General features: G+C 39.6%; 1 protein-coding gene across 1 annotated transcript; it reads left to right on the top strand.

The window, feature by feature from the left end:
• Positions 1-423: 423 nt before the first annotated feature.
• Positions 424-10,840, top strand: AQP11 (aquaporin 11). The gene is made up of 3 exons (XM_026034513.1): positions 424-997; positions 5,461-5,577; positions 9,821-10,840. The coding sequence occupies exons 1-3, from the start codon at positions 424-426 to the stop codon at positions 9,871-9,873; spliced, it is 744 nt and encodes a 247-aa protein (XP_025890298.1). The 3' UTR covers positions 9,874-10,840.
• The last annotated feature ends 1,052 nt before the right edge of the window (positions 10,841-11,892 follow it).

Genomic DNA, 11,892 nt, shown 5'->3' with positions numbered 1-11,892 from the left:
GTCAGGAGCCGTTGGCAGCGCCTCCTCGGCGGCGGGGCGGTCTCGTCTGGCGGGCGGTTACTGTCCAACCTCTGCCGCGTCTCCCTCCTCCTTCCCCGCCTCCGCTCCGCCTCTCGCCACGCTCCTGAGCTCCGCGGCGGGCAGCGAGGAGCCGCCTCGGCTGCGCTCCCCTTCGCCCCGRCTCTTCGCCCCGCTCCGGGCGGCTGAGGGGAGCGGGAGCTGCCCGCTGCCCCCGGGGAAACGTGCAGCGCCCTTCTGCAGAGAGCAGCCTTCCCCCGGCCTCCTTCTGCCCCCTTCCCCGCCTCAAGSGGGGGAAAGGAGCTCCCTACCTGAGAGRAGSAGGCGGCGGCGGCTCCCCCGCCATGGGCAGCGCGGCCGGCCCTACAGCGTGAGCCCTTCTCGARGCCCGGGCAGCCCCTCGCCATGGCAGGTGGGCTCTGGCCCTCGCTGCTGCTGATGGCCGCCGTGGTGGCGGCCGTGGCGCTCAGCCGCCTGGGGCCGGGCCGCCGGCGGGGCGCTTCGCTACGGGAGTTCTTGAGCACCTTCCAGATTTGCGCTTGCACCAACGAGCTCTGCCTGCTGGCCGCGGCGGAGCTGCCGCCGCCCGCCGCGCTGCCGCTCACCTACGGCCTCACCGTGCTGCACGGCGTGACGCTGGCGGGCAGCGCGGGCAACCCGTGCGGCACCTTGCAGCAGGCGTGGGCGGGCGCCGTGCGGCCCCGCGCCGCCGCGCTCCGCATCGGCGCCCAGTTCGCCGCCGCCGTGCTCGCCAGGGGCTTCATGCAGCTCGTGTGGAGCCTCGGGGCGGCCGAGGCGCACGTCGGAGCGCGCTGGCAGCGCTGCGGCCACCCGCTGCAGACCACGGAGGTGCAGGCCTTCTTCATAGAGCTGCTGTTCTCGGCCGTTTTCCAGCTGGCCGTGCTGCGGGTGGACTTGATCCATCCCAACCTCAGAGTCCATTTCATTGCTCTGCTCATCACCATGCTCGTGTATTCAGGTTAGTCTTTTTATTCCCTATTACCACCACTGAATAGCAATTTTCCTTTTTTTTTTTTTTATTTAAAACACATGAATAATAATAATACAGACATAGATTAGGGAAAAATATATTTCCTCAAAAAAGTCTTTGATCCTGCAAATGCACTGCCCAGAGTTCATGTGCAGTGTGTCTAAACTTTGCCTCGTTAGATTCAGCTACCTGATTGTGGCTAAGAATGGAGTGAGTTGCATGTTCCAACCATGCGAAATCAGCAGGTAATACGGCTGATAATTTCACTGAGCTCTTGTTGAAATATCTTGGTGAAAAATTGTTTCATAATCTGACCTCATATTGCATTAGGTGCTTCATGCAAGGTGTTCTGCAGTGTGTCCTCATCCCAAAGGGCACTGTGAGAAAGTGTCACTGTCTGCACAGGGAAAAGGATGGTTGTGCAATGTCCTTGTGCAGACCTGTGACCTGCGTGTGCCACGTTTAATCAGCACGTAACTTATATTGGTGACATCTACCCTGGTCAGCTTCCTTAAATCAGGCATCAGAATGAACATCTGTGGCACGTGGAAAGATACGATAGACCGTGAGCACTCGTGAAACCAGATATTCAGATAAATTTGTCAAATGCCTCTTGTATTGTGACATCTGTGGGCATCTTGAGTGCTTTGGCCTCTGTCCCACCTCTTGTCCCGCTTGCTGGTGTTACCTGCAGAGTTTCTTTCCACTCTGCTGGTGTCCCTTGCACTCTGCAACGCAGAGCTCTTACGTACGTCCCCTTGCTTCAGAGTGGCCTCCAAGGGGGTGGGTTGGGCTGGGTGAACAAGTCTGTGTGTTGAGATATAAGGATATGAGAGAGGGATGGGTACAGAGCTCCTTGTACTGGCTGGTGCTTCAGCTGTCACCACAGAGGAGGTCACTGAGGAAATGTATGAGAGAGGGACAAAACCTCCTCATCTATGGATGTCTAGAGTACCTTGACGCCTTTTCTTGAAGGGCTTTGCTATATTTAACATAGGTACATAGAATACAGCAGAAGTTTCAGTCCTTACACATAATGTTTAGCTGAAAGAATAAAAAGAAGAGGTCCCTAGAGAATTTGTATAACTAACTTGGTAATTTGAACTACTTTTTTGAACATTGTTTTTTGAGGCAGAAGCATTTTAGCACACTGATTGTATTCCTAAATTGCTTGGTTAAAGCATAGCCAAAGATTATACTGTCTCTTCTAGGCACATAGACAGCTGGATTCCTGATTAACATTCCTTTGCTGCCTAGTGAACAGTCCTGTAAAATAATGCGTGTCACGTTGCCTTTCTCTTTGCTAGTTCCCCTAGTGAATTTATGCCCGTATTGTTGGCCAGGCTGGCCTCTTTCTAGACGAAGGCTGAATACCAGGATCTCTTTCTTGTCACATTTTAGGCTTGTTAACACTACCAGTGCACTCAATCTGCATATACTTCTAGGAAACATCCCATCTGTTGAGCCTAGGCATACTCCATATGCAGTTTGACTATGTTGTATCATCTACATAAGGTCTTGCACTTTCTGGACATTTTCCTTTTTTAAATCCAGTATGAAAACTGCTGTAAAATACATATACCTTCCAGGGACAAGATCTGGAACCTAGTTTTCACCCATAACCCCCTTAGGGGTCAGATCTGATTCTTTTTCATTCTGCTCTCAACATTTTAAGATTCGGTGATTCTTGGCTGTACGCTCAGGTTCAAAAAGAAAGGTAAAATTGCATTCTTCCCCTTGCAAGAGCTGGGAGCCTGGTGTTTGCTGAGCCCTCCCAAAATGTGGATCGAGGCTTCTTGAAGTTAAGGATGTGAAACCCAGGATTCTTGTTGCAGAGCTATTACACAAGAAACATGGGAACACTGTTGTTCCTATCACTTTCTTCCTATGATAAAGTGACAGAGTTTTATCTTTTTAGCATATTTTACAGGTTCCCAAAGTTTTCTGTTTGTTCCTTCTTTCCTCTGCCTACATAAAAATAAATATTTCCCAGGATATATTCCCTTCTCCTGCACCCTTCTGAGGGCTGGCAGGTACTTGTTTGGACTATATCATTCTCAGGAAATGTTTTGCACCTCTTTGGTAACTATTTCTAAGGAACTTGAGCACTTTCGTTATGAAGAATGAATCTTTTTTGCACTCTGCCAGTGCCAAACGCATAGGCAACCAGCAGCAAATTTAGGCAAAGCAATGCTGAGTTAGACAAGTTGGTAATATCCTCACTTCCTTTAAAAACACTGCACAATTTAGAATATATGAAGAATGTTTTTTCGAACTTCAGCTTGAAAGATACAGTGTTCTAGGTAGGAACTCCAAAAGAAACATTAAACTTAGAAAACAAATTTCCTGTTAATAGTTTCCTTTCATACTTTGTTTTTTAAAAAGGAAATTGTCCATTTAGAAACTACGTTTATTCACTTATAAATGAACCAGAAATATTAGAAAGTACATATATCATCAGATATCGGCCTATGGTTTATACCCTATTTTGTTATGTTTAAAAGCTGTACCTTGAAGGAGGAGGGAAAAAAAAGGCTGTATCCCTGATTGTAAGAACGAATTTCTCCTATTTCATATCAAATCTGGCTTGGGTAGAATTTTGAAATATAGCCATATTCCTAAGATGTATACCCATCTAAAGTAATTGATGTACTTACAGGACTAGCAAACATTAAATCATATGTTTTACGGTTCACTGAGATAAATTGATAAAAAAAGCATTGGTAGGTCACTGCTGCCTGTGACCCATGGAAGTTGCTTGGATATACCATGCAACTCATTCCACAAATAACATTAGATGGCAAAGTAAATATTTGCAGAATGAAAAACTGTTCCTGTAGCTTTTCTTCTGCAATTTCTCTTTCATGGCTATAAATACTGCGATTTTTTTTTTTTATTTGGTCTTGCACAGACAGTGGTTTTTATATAAGTACATATTGTACACAAAGCTCCAATTCCATACGCAATCCATGTTTTATTCTACTGAATAGAGGGGGGGAAAAGAGATGATATTGTCTTTAAGCGTTAACAGAATATATTAGAGGCTAAAGATGGATAGCATGTGACTGCTCATAAAGGAAAATCTGGGGAAATTCCATTGGGGAAATTAGGGAAAGAAAAGAACATCTTTTTAGGGCTTTTTCATTTACAGGCAATATTTCAAAGAAGTGAGAAGTGCATGAAATGAGTTAGATGTTTCTGAGCCAAATATGTGAAGGCAAAAATGTCAAATATATTTTTTAATTCCAGGCTTTTTTTTCCCCTAATTTTGCTTGTCTCTAGTAATTTTAAAATAAAAGTTGTCTTCACATACTGTGCTGGAACACATATTAGGATTATATCAGATATGTCAAAGTTGTTACACTTTCTTTCTTGTCAAAGGGAAAGGGAATTTGACTATTTTGAGGGTGAAATTCTGCTCTTGGATGTGTCTTTGGGTGTGTAGGAGTATGAGGAGTGAATCTGTACATAGAGGGAAGCAAATTGTTACAAGGCCTTTCTAGCGGCAGTGGAAGTTGTTAATATGTCAAGATGCAGAATAACAGAGTCCACAGTAAGTCTGATTTACTGCAGAAAACAAGTGTCAAATCAGAGTGAAGTGAATAGTTCAAGGAAGATTAAAACTTTTCCAAGTTGTGATAATGGGAAAAGAAATTTAAAAACCATATAAAAAGAAGAAAAGAACATAATGACAAAGAACTTAACTGAAACTCTAAGGAAACTTTGGGTATTACAGAAGCATAAGATGTGTACAAAGGGCAAGTTCAAAGCTCGCTGTAGTTTATTAGATCTGTGAAAATCAAGCATAAGCGTTAAGAAAGTCAAGTGAATTTAATTAGGCAATGATACTATATAGAAATAGATTGACAGATAAAACAGACATGAGCAGTTAGTAAATAATAGTACAGAACAATGGAAAATTGTTCTTTATTATTGATGCTTTTTCAGCAAGATTGCAATGACAGGAGCAACGTGTCATAATTAAAAACGCATACCTTCAGTTTTATCTGTGATTTAATTACAATTTACTAATATATATAAATTATCTTTTATATATATATTTATATAAGTTCTGACAACTCTAGAAGCTTGAGATAGACTCTAAGCAACACAATTAGCAAAACGGTAGCAAGGCAACTTACAGTTCTATCAGCAGAAACATTAGCCAAACTCCTATCTTTTATCTTTCTAGCAGATGTTGTTTAAGGAAAGTACAGCCTGTGCTTCAGATATTTAAAAATTTGTTTTAGAAAACTGTCCAGATTTATATGGTATCATTTGATTAAAAAAAAGTTCAGAAAAAAATCTCTCTCCAAATATTTTCTGCTAATGCGTTTTATTGCAGGGTGTGCATTTCTTGTTGCATTTACATTGTATTCACATTTCAGAAATTAACTTAAGTATTTGTTGAAAAAGATGGTTTGATTCATGCTCCTTACATTTTATTTCAGGTGGAAATCTCACAGGAGCAATATTTAACCCAGCGCTGGCCTTTTCGTTACATCCATATTGTTTCTATGAAAATTTTTTGAGTTATTCGCTAGTATATTGGCTAGCACCATCCTTAGGTAAGTTCTTAAAGATGTTATCTACTTTGAGAAAGTCTTATTTAGTACAGAGTTCAAAAATCAGGAATTAGGTATTCTTTATTTCATAGTCTTCCAGTGTTCTGTTTGACATAAAGTCCATGAGATGCCTAATTATGTGCACAAGTCATTCCGATTTGTGGTTTCCTTTTGCAAATGTAGGCTGCAAATTGTAAACACATTTAATGGCTTGTGTAGAGAACCTATAACTTAATAGTCTGTTTTGCAAGCCAAGGTTAGATGTTTGCTCAGTTTATATGGGATAGTTTGAACAGTATCACTTATTGTACCTAGAAAAACAAACAATGGGATAATTTTAAATGAGAAACATTTAGGTTAACTAGTAAGTTATAAACCAGTGGCTGTTTACTCTGGAATGTGGTCCATTTGGAGAAGCCTGTTGACACCTCAGTATTGAAATCCAGCCTGTTTGAGGTATAATGGGTGTTCTCACATTGACCAAAAGCCCACCAATTATTAGCCAGACCTGTACATTCCAGCAGAATCTTAAGAAGAAGAGGCCACTTAGGAGTAAATGCCAACCTGATAAAGCTCAAAAAGAAATACAAATTGGTTAGCATGCAGTCGTTTTCTGTCTTGATTTGTGACATTATATGAGTATTTCTTTTTTAGATTTTAAGACAAGTGCTTAAAATAGGCCATCTCAATAATTATCACTTTAAAATCTAATCTTTTTCATCTCCCTAATGAGTTCCCATTCTATATTCCTCTTCCCAGCAACCACTATTACAAATAATTTGTTTTACATCTAGGAATAAGAAAGGCATATCTGAGTAATTAGAATTTTTCCAACTTAAAACCCAGTTTCAGTTTGGAACTTACTGATTTTAACTTTGGCTCAGTTCAGATAGAAGTGCTTCAAGTAACCCTGTTTATTGTTTATAGTTACTTTAACTAATCTTCAGCCTTGTGCTTCAAGGTCACATTAAAGAGCCAATTTACTAGTCTTAAGTTCTTTAATGACTGTTAATCCTACTAGAAGATGCAGCAATAGTACAGGAAGCAAGGAGAGCTCTGGAACACAGGAGAAAACACGCAAAGGGCTTCAGTTGTAACTTTTTCATCTTCTCCTAGTGCATCTCTGCAAGTTTCAGTTGTAGTGACTCTCAATAAGTCAAAATGAAGGAAACTATTTTTTTAATCCAACTGAATTCACTATAATACAGTTTTCTTAAATAGGGCGTCGAAACAGGATACCTGAACAACTGAGAAAACTTGCACCATTCCAGTTAGCAGCTATCGAAATGCTTTAAGCAAAGTTGAAGGGAGCACTTGTGTCCTATGAGAACATACAATTCTCAGAACTCAAGTTTAGATTTCTATTAAGTGATTACAACCTGATCCATTTTGAGATTATCTGGCTAGTAAGTACCTGGCCTTTGCTATTTTGACTACTATTTTGACAACACGGCTACAAAGGTGATTAGGGGCCTGGAACATCTGCCCTACGAACAAAGGCTAAGAGAGCTGGACCTGTTCAGCCTGAAGAAGAGAAGGCTGAGAGATCTAATCAGTGTATATAAATACCTTAAGAGAGGGAGTGAGAAGGATGGGGCTAGCCTCTTTTCGGTGGTAGCCAGCAATAGGACTAGAGGAAATGGCCACAAATTGAAGCATCAAAAGTTCCACAGGAACTTATAGAAAAAATTTCTTGACAGTGAGGGTTCCAGAGCCCTGGAACAGGCTGCCCAGGGAGGTTGTGGAGTCTCCTTCTCTGGAGATCTTCCCAACTCGCTTGCGTGCAGCCCTGTGCAACATGTTCTAGGTGACGCTGTGTGTGCAGGGGGTTGGACTAGATGACCTCTAGAGGTCCCTTTCAACCTTAAGCATTCTATGATTCTATGACAACTGATGTAAGGAAACTATTTTGCAGAAGTATTTCAAGTGATTGAGGCTTTGGTAAGGGAAAAAAAAACAGCTGTTGAGTTGATTGGAAATGTGATGTGAATTCAGAATGTGTTTAGGGAGAAATGTTACATTCCTGTGCATATTCATAAATGGTGCATTTTTCTTTAATATATAAAGAATACATACAGAATACCATGAATGTTGTCTATAATTTACTAGGGAAATAGTTTTCAAACAAAGCAGTTGTGAACATGTCTACTCAGGACACCATCATGTAACTATTGTAGCAAAACATTTTGTTACAGATATTGGCTCTGTTGACCACCTGAAGGGCAGATCTGTTTGTTTTAATAGGAGTATTTCACTACCAAAGAAGGGATTTCGTGTAGGCGTATACTTCATCTTATAAATCAAGAATCTTAAACAAATATTAGGGATATGAGGAGGAAATACATAAAAGATGCACATGAAATTTGATCAATTCAGAAATGCAGATCTACAAATCTAACACCAAGCGATACTGTCTTCTGATATATTTTGGAAGTTAGAATGTAATAGGAATAAAAAGGTGGTTTTTTTCCTTTATAATGGACCAAATGAGGAGATATTTAGGAAATGAACCTATTACAGTAATAAGACTCTTAAGAAATCTCTAAAAAAAGAACCTCATAAGAGCAAATGATGAGGGCAAGGATGTTTAAATGCAATTTTTAAAATCACTTTTAGAGTCCATCTGTCAATGCAAATATTGTACCAGACTTCCTAGAAACAGAGTCATAATGAGAAATTCAGGTATCCAGAACGAAATTTTGATTTGATTTCTCCCTTTTCCCAGCATCTTGGATGAAACTCCAGTTGGCTTCTGCAAAGTGTAGTACAGTCTCCTTTATACCCATATCAAATACCCATAAGGACCATTCATATAATGGATATCCTGACCTAGCCATGAAACATTGCTTAGCCCCCTCTCTAAAACAGTCTTCTTAGAAAAGATGCTTTGAACAAGAAGCAAATTGATAATCACCTTTACCAGAGGAGGAAAGTAGAAATTTTCTTCAGGAGAAGCAAATCCACTGGTATTTTATGGTCCTTCATGAAGAACTTATTAAGGAACTTATTTTTCAAAATGGTTTTAATGAAGTTTCTGTTAACATGATTTTAAGTAGCATCAAAACAGATGTGTTACAGGCCATCTTGCTGGCTGTAGGTGGCAAATGAGGTTTGCAACAACTAGCTAAAGTCTTATGTTTCCATACCCTGGTACTCTGGAATCATTTCAGTTATATAGTGATCATTTGAGAAAGCATCAATGTGCATGCAGTCCAGGAAGTTCCTAAGAATGTGTCACCAACCAACTGCAGACACTAGAAATATATATGTAAATCAGTGTTAATGCTGTACTTGGCCTGCTCAAGAACAGCTAAACTGGTGGTGAATATGGCTGTTTAGGTCACAGTCCTCACAAGAGTTCAGGGTTCAAAGGAAGGCAGGGAAGGTAAACAACACTGTTCGGACTTTGGACTTAATGAGAACAGAATTCTGCTTACTGAGGGAACTGTTCAGCAGAATTTTCTGGGAAGATGCCACAAAGAAGAAAGGTATCCAGGAGAGTTGTTTGATACTTTATTTGGTTTTGTTTAAGTTAATTGAGAACTCAGCAACAATCTGATGTGCACTTAAACTGGGAACTTTGACTGGATGTTTTCCCACTTGGCTAGGCAATGAGCTTCTCTGTGAACAAGAGAGAAAAGCTCTTCATACTGACAATGGAGAATGATCTCTAGGCTTCACAAGCTCTTCCTAGCCCTTCATTTATAAAACCTACAGTTAGAGGACACTTTTCAGCTTTAAAATAAACCCTGAATTGGAATGATCTCCACACACGCACCAAAAAAACCACACTATACTGTACCTGCTTTCAATATCTCACAACAGTGCAGTTACTAAAATAGACTTTGCTAGTGAACTTGGCCTGATCCTAATTGCTAAGAAATCAAGATCTGGTTAGTTGGTGTGTCACATATGTGCCCTGGCACAAAGGTAGGAGACGTTTGGCAGGAGGAAGGTGCACAGTGAACTCACCCGGGCAAAGTTTTCCATCCTTGCCTTATATGCAGCAGAAGCAAAACATAGTAAAACATTTGGAGAGCAAAATTATCAACATCTTTGGACATTAGAAAGGTCTACTGAAAGCTTCTTTGCAAGAAATTATGTCCATGTTTTCAAAAAGTATTGATTGTCTCCTAACTTTTCTAGAGAGCATTTCATTTTTTCTGTAGTCTCCACTGTATGTTAAATTCTTAAATATTTTAACGTAATGTTTATTAAAGGTCTTTTTTGTATTTTGTCTTTACAGGCACAATACTTGTCTCTTTTGTATGGGATGAAATCCTCCCTCGGATATCTTGAGACCAAATTCTGATCTCCAGTAATACAACATTATTAAAAAGATCATGGAAAGAAAAGTTAAATTGCAGCCACCTGTGGAAAGGATGCTCTCAGAAAACTTCTAATTTCTACATCACCTTTCAGTGTATTTTGGATTTTGTTTTTTTCAAGTACATGACTTAAGGCTTTGTACTGAAATTTTCATTTTGTAATAGTATGTTGGGATGTTGAGAGTATTTGCCAACATCTTCAGTCAAGCCATATGAATGTGAAGAAAAGGACTGATAAATACAGGGACTTTGTCACTTTAGCCAGAAGTGCCATAATTGCTGACCTTTACTACAACTGCATATAAAATTAATTTTAGAGAAGTACTTTTTTTTGAAGTTTGATTTTATTGGTTTCTTCCCATAGAAAGCACCTGAAAAAAAAAAAGACCTGAAGCTTTCATGCTTTTAGTGACCTCAGAATTTTCCTACTTGCAACATATGGCACCTCCAAGAGGAAGAAAGGCTGTGCTACTTGCTAGAGGAATCTTCACAGCTCCATTCTAGAGGTACTCTATGCCAAAATAAAAGAGTAGGACCAACATTGTTTTAATAATACTCATTGCAGGTAAGTAATTCCTCTCTTCCTTTGGGAAGACTGTCCCATCCTGTCTCACTATAGTATTCCAGAAGTTTATCTTAGCTGGGAAGAGCGTTAATAAAGTACTGATAAAATTCTACAGAAACATAAGTCAAAGTGCACTTTAGGAAAAATGTAACCTGATTATGCTGCCTTTTGAGAAACAGAAGAGATAGTATAAAGGGATGAACAAATCAAAACTTGATTTGTCCTTGATTTTACATAGTAAGTCTTACAAGATATTTTTCTTGAAATAAATCCAATTTGCTGGAGTAAGAGAAGATCTAAAAACATAAGAATGCTACATTCCCCACAGAAGGGCATGCACTTGCTCTTAGAGCCTTGGTTGACGTAAAGAGCAGGGCTAGCTATCCTGAAGTCCTGTTTGCAGCATGAGCTTTCTTTTCTTGATCCTGTGTAATTGTTTTATAGATGACATTAGGTCAAGATAGAGTTTTCAAAATTAAGATTAAATTTCAGTAACAAACTAGTATTTGCAAACCATAATTTAAGAGGGGGAGAGAACTGGACAAGGTTTGTTACACAGTAAAATACTGAACCAAGTCTTTAGCAGCTACTGTGCTCAGCTATCTTTCTTGAAAGAGCTTGAGAATAAATAATTTCATGTAATTTCTTACTTGTTCCAATAAAATCTTTTATTTCAGAGAATTAAAACATGTTTAGATTATATTGTAAAAATAAAATCAACTGTTTAGACATACTTTTCATACAACTTCTGAAAACTGTATACTTGTAGTAAGACTATTCAGACACTTAAAGCATTATTGTCCAGTTGCAGCCTACGTGATGATTCAAGGCTCACACTTCTAAAACAGACTTGACTTTTATGTGTCAGTAGCCTTTCTGCTTTTATCAGTTTCACTCATTTTAAGGAGATCCGTATCTTAGAGATTTCCCCCTCGATGGGGCTCTGCTTTTACTGCACTTCTCAAGGCCAGTTTTTAACCTGGGTTCGTACAAAACAAGCCTTACGTAATGAATTGGGTCTGATGTGTTTATGAAGCCAGGGGTAAATGTCTCAAAAAGAGAAAAAGTGGCCAAGGAGATGAGAAACTAAAGACACAAATTAACAGAAAGCCAAATTTAGCTAGATTAGAGGCACTTTCATTTCATTTTCAAAGGTCTGTAAGCAAACTGCTTAAAGAGGTCAGATCTGACTTCTGCATGTTGGTATTGTTTATTTTGGCATAGCATAGAGTTTAAAAAAAAACCTTAAATTGTGTTCAAAGGGGGGAGATTAATATGTAGCATCTCTATACTCAAAGTAGAATTGTTAAGAATTTGACAGGCCTTAGATCAGCTAAATTAAGGCAAAACAAAAGCAAAGAAGTCATAAAAAATAAAGGTAAGAGTCAATTTAATTTATAATGTAGCCAATACTATTTTAAAGTC

This window comes from Nothoprocta perdicaria, unplaced genomic scaffold (assembly GCF_003342845.1).
Source record: "Nothoprocta perdicaria isolate Ctin4 unplaced genomic scaffold, notPer1 scaffold_146, whole genome shotgun sequence".
Lineage (NCBI taxonomy): Eukaryota > Metazoa > Chordata > Aves > Tinamiformes > Tinamidae > Nothoprocta > Nothoprocta perdicaria.
This window is presented reverse-complemented; position numbering and strand designations above follow the sequence as displayed.

What these genes read in the sequence shown, in the direction of transcription:
- AQP11 (XM_026034513.1), top strand. Translation starts at nt 424, where the DNA reads ATGGCAGGTGGGCTCTGGCCCTCGCTGCTGCTGATGGCCGCCGTGGTG. An exon ending in CACCATGCTCGTGTATTCAG is followed by an intron (nt 998 to 5,460) that starts GTTAGTCTTTTT and finishes ATTTTATTTCAG; the next exon opens with GTGGAAATCTCACAGGAGCA. An exon ending in TTGGCTAGCACCATCCTTAG is followed by an intron (nt 5,578 to 9,820) that starts GTAAGTTCTTAA and finishes TTGTCTTTACAG; the next exon opens with GCACAATACTTGTCTCTTTT.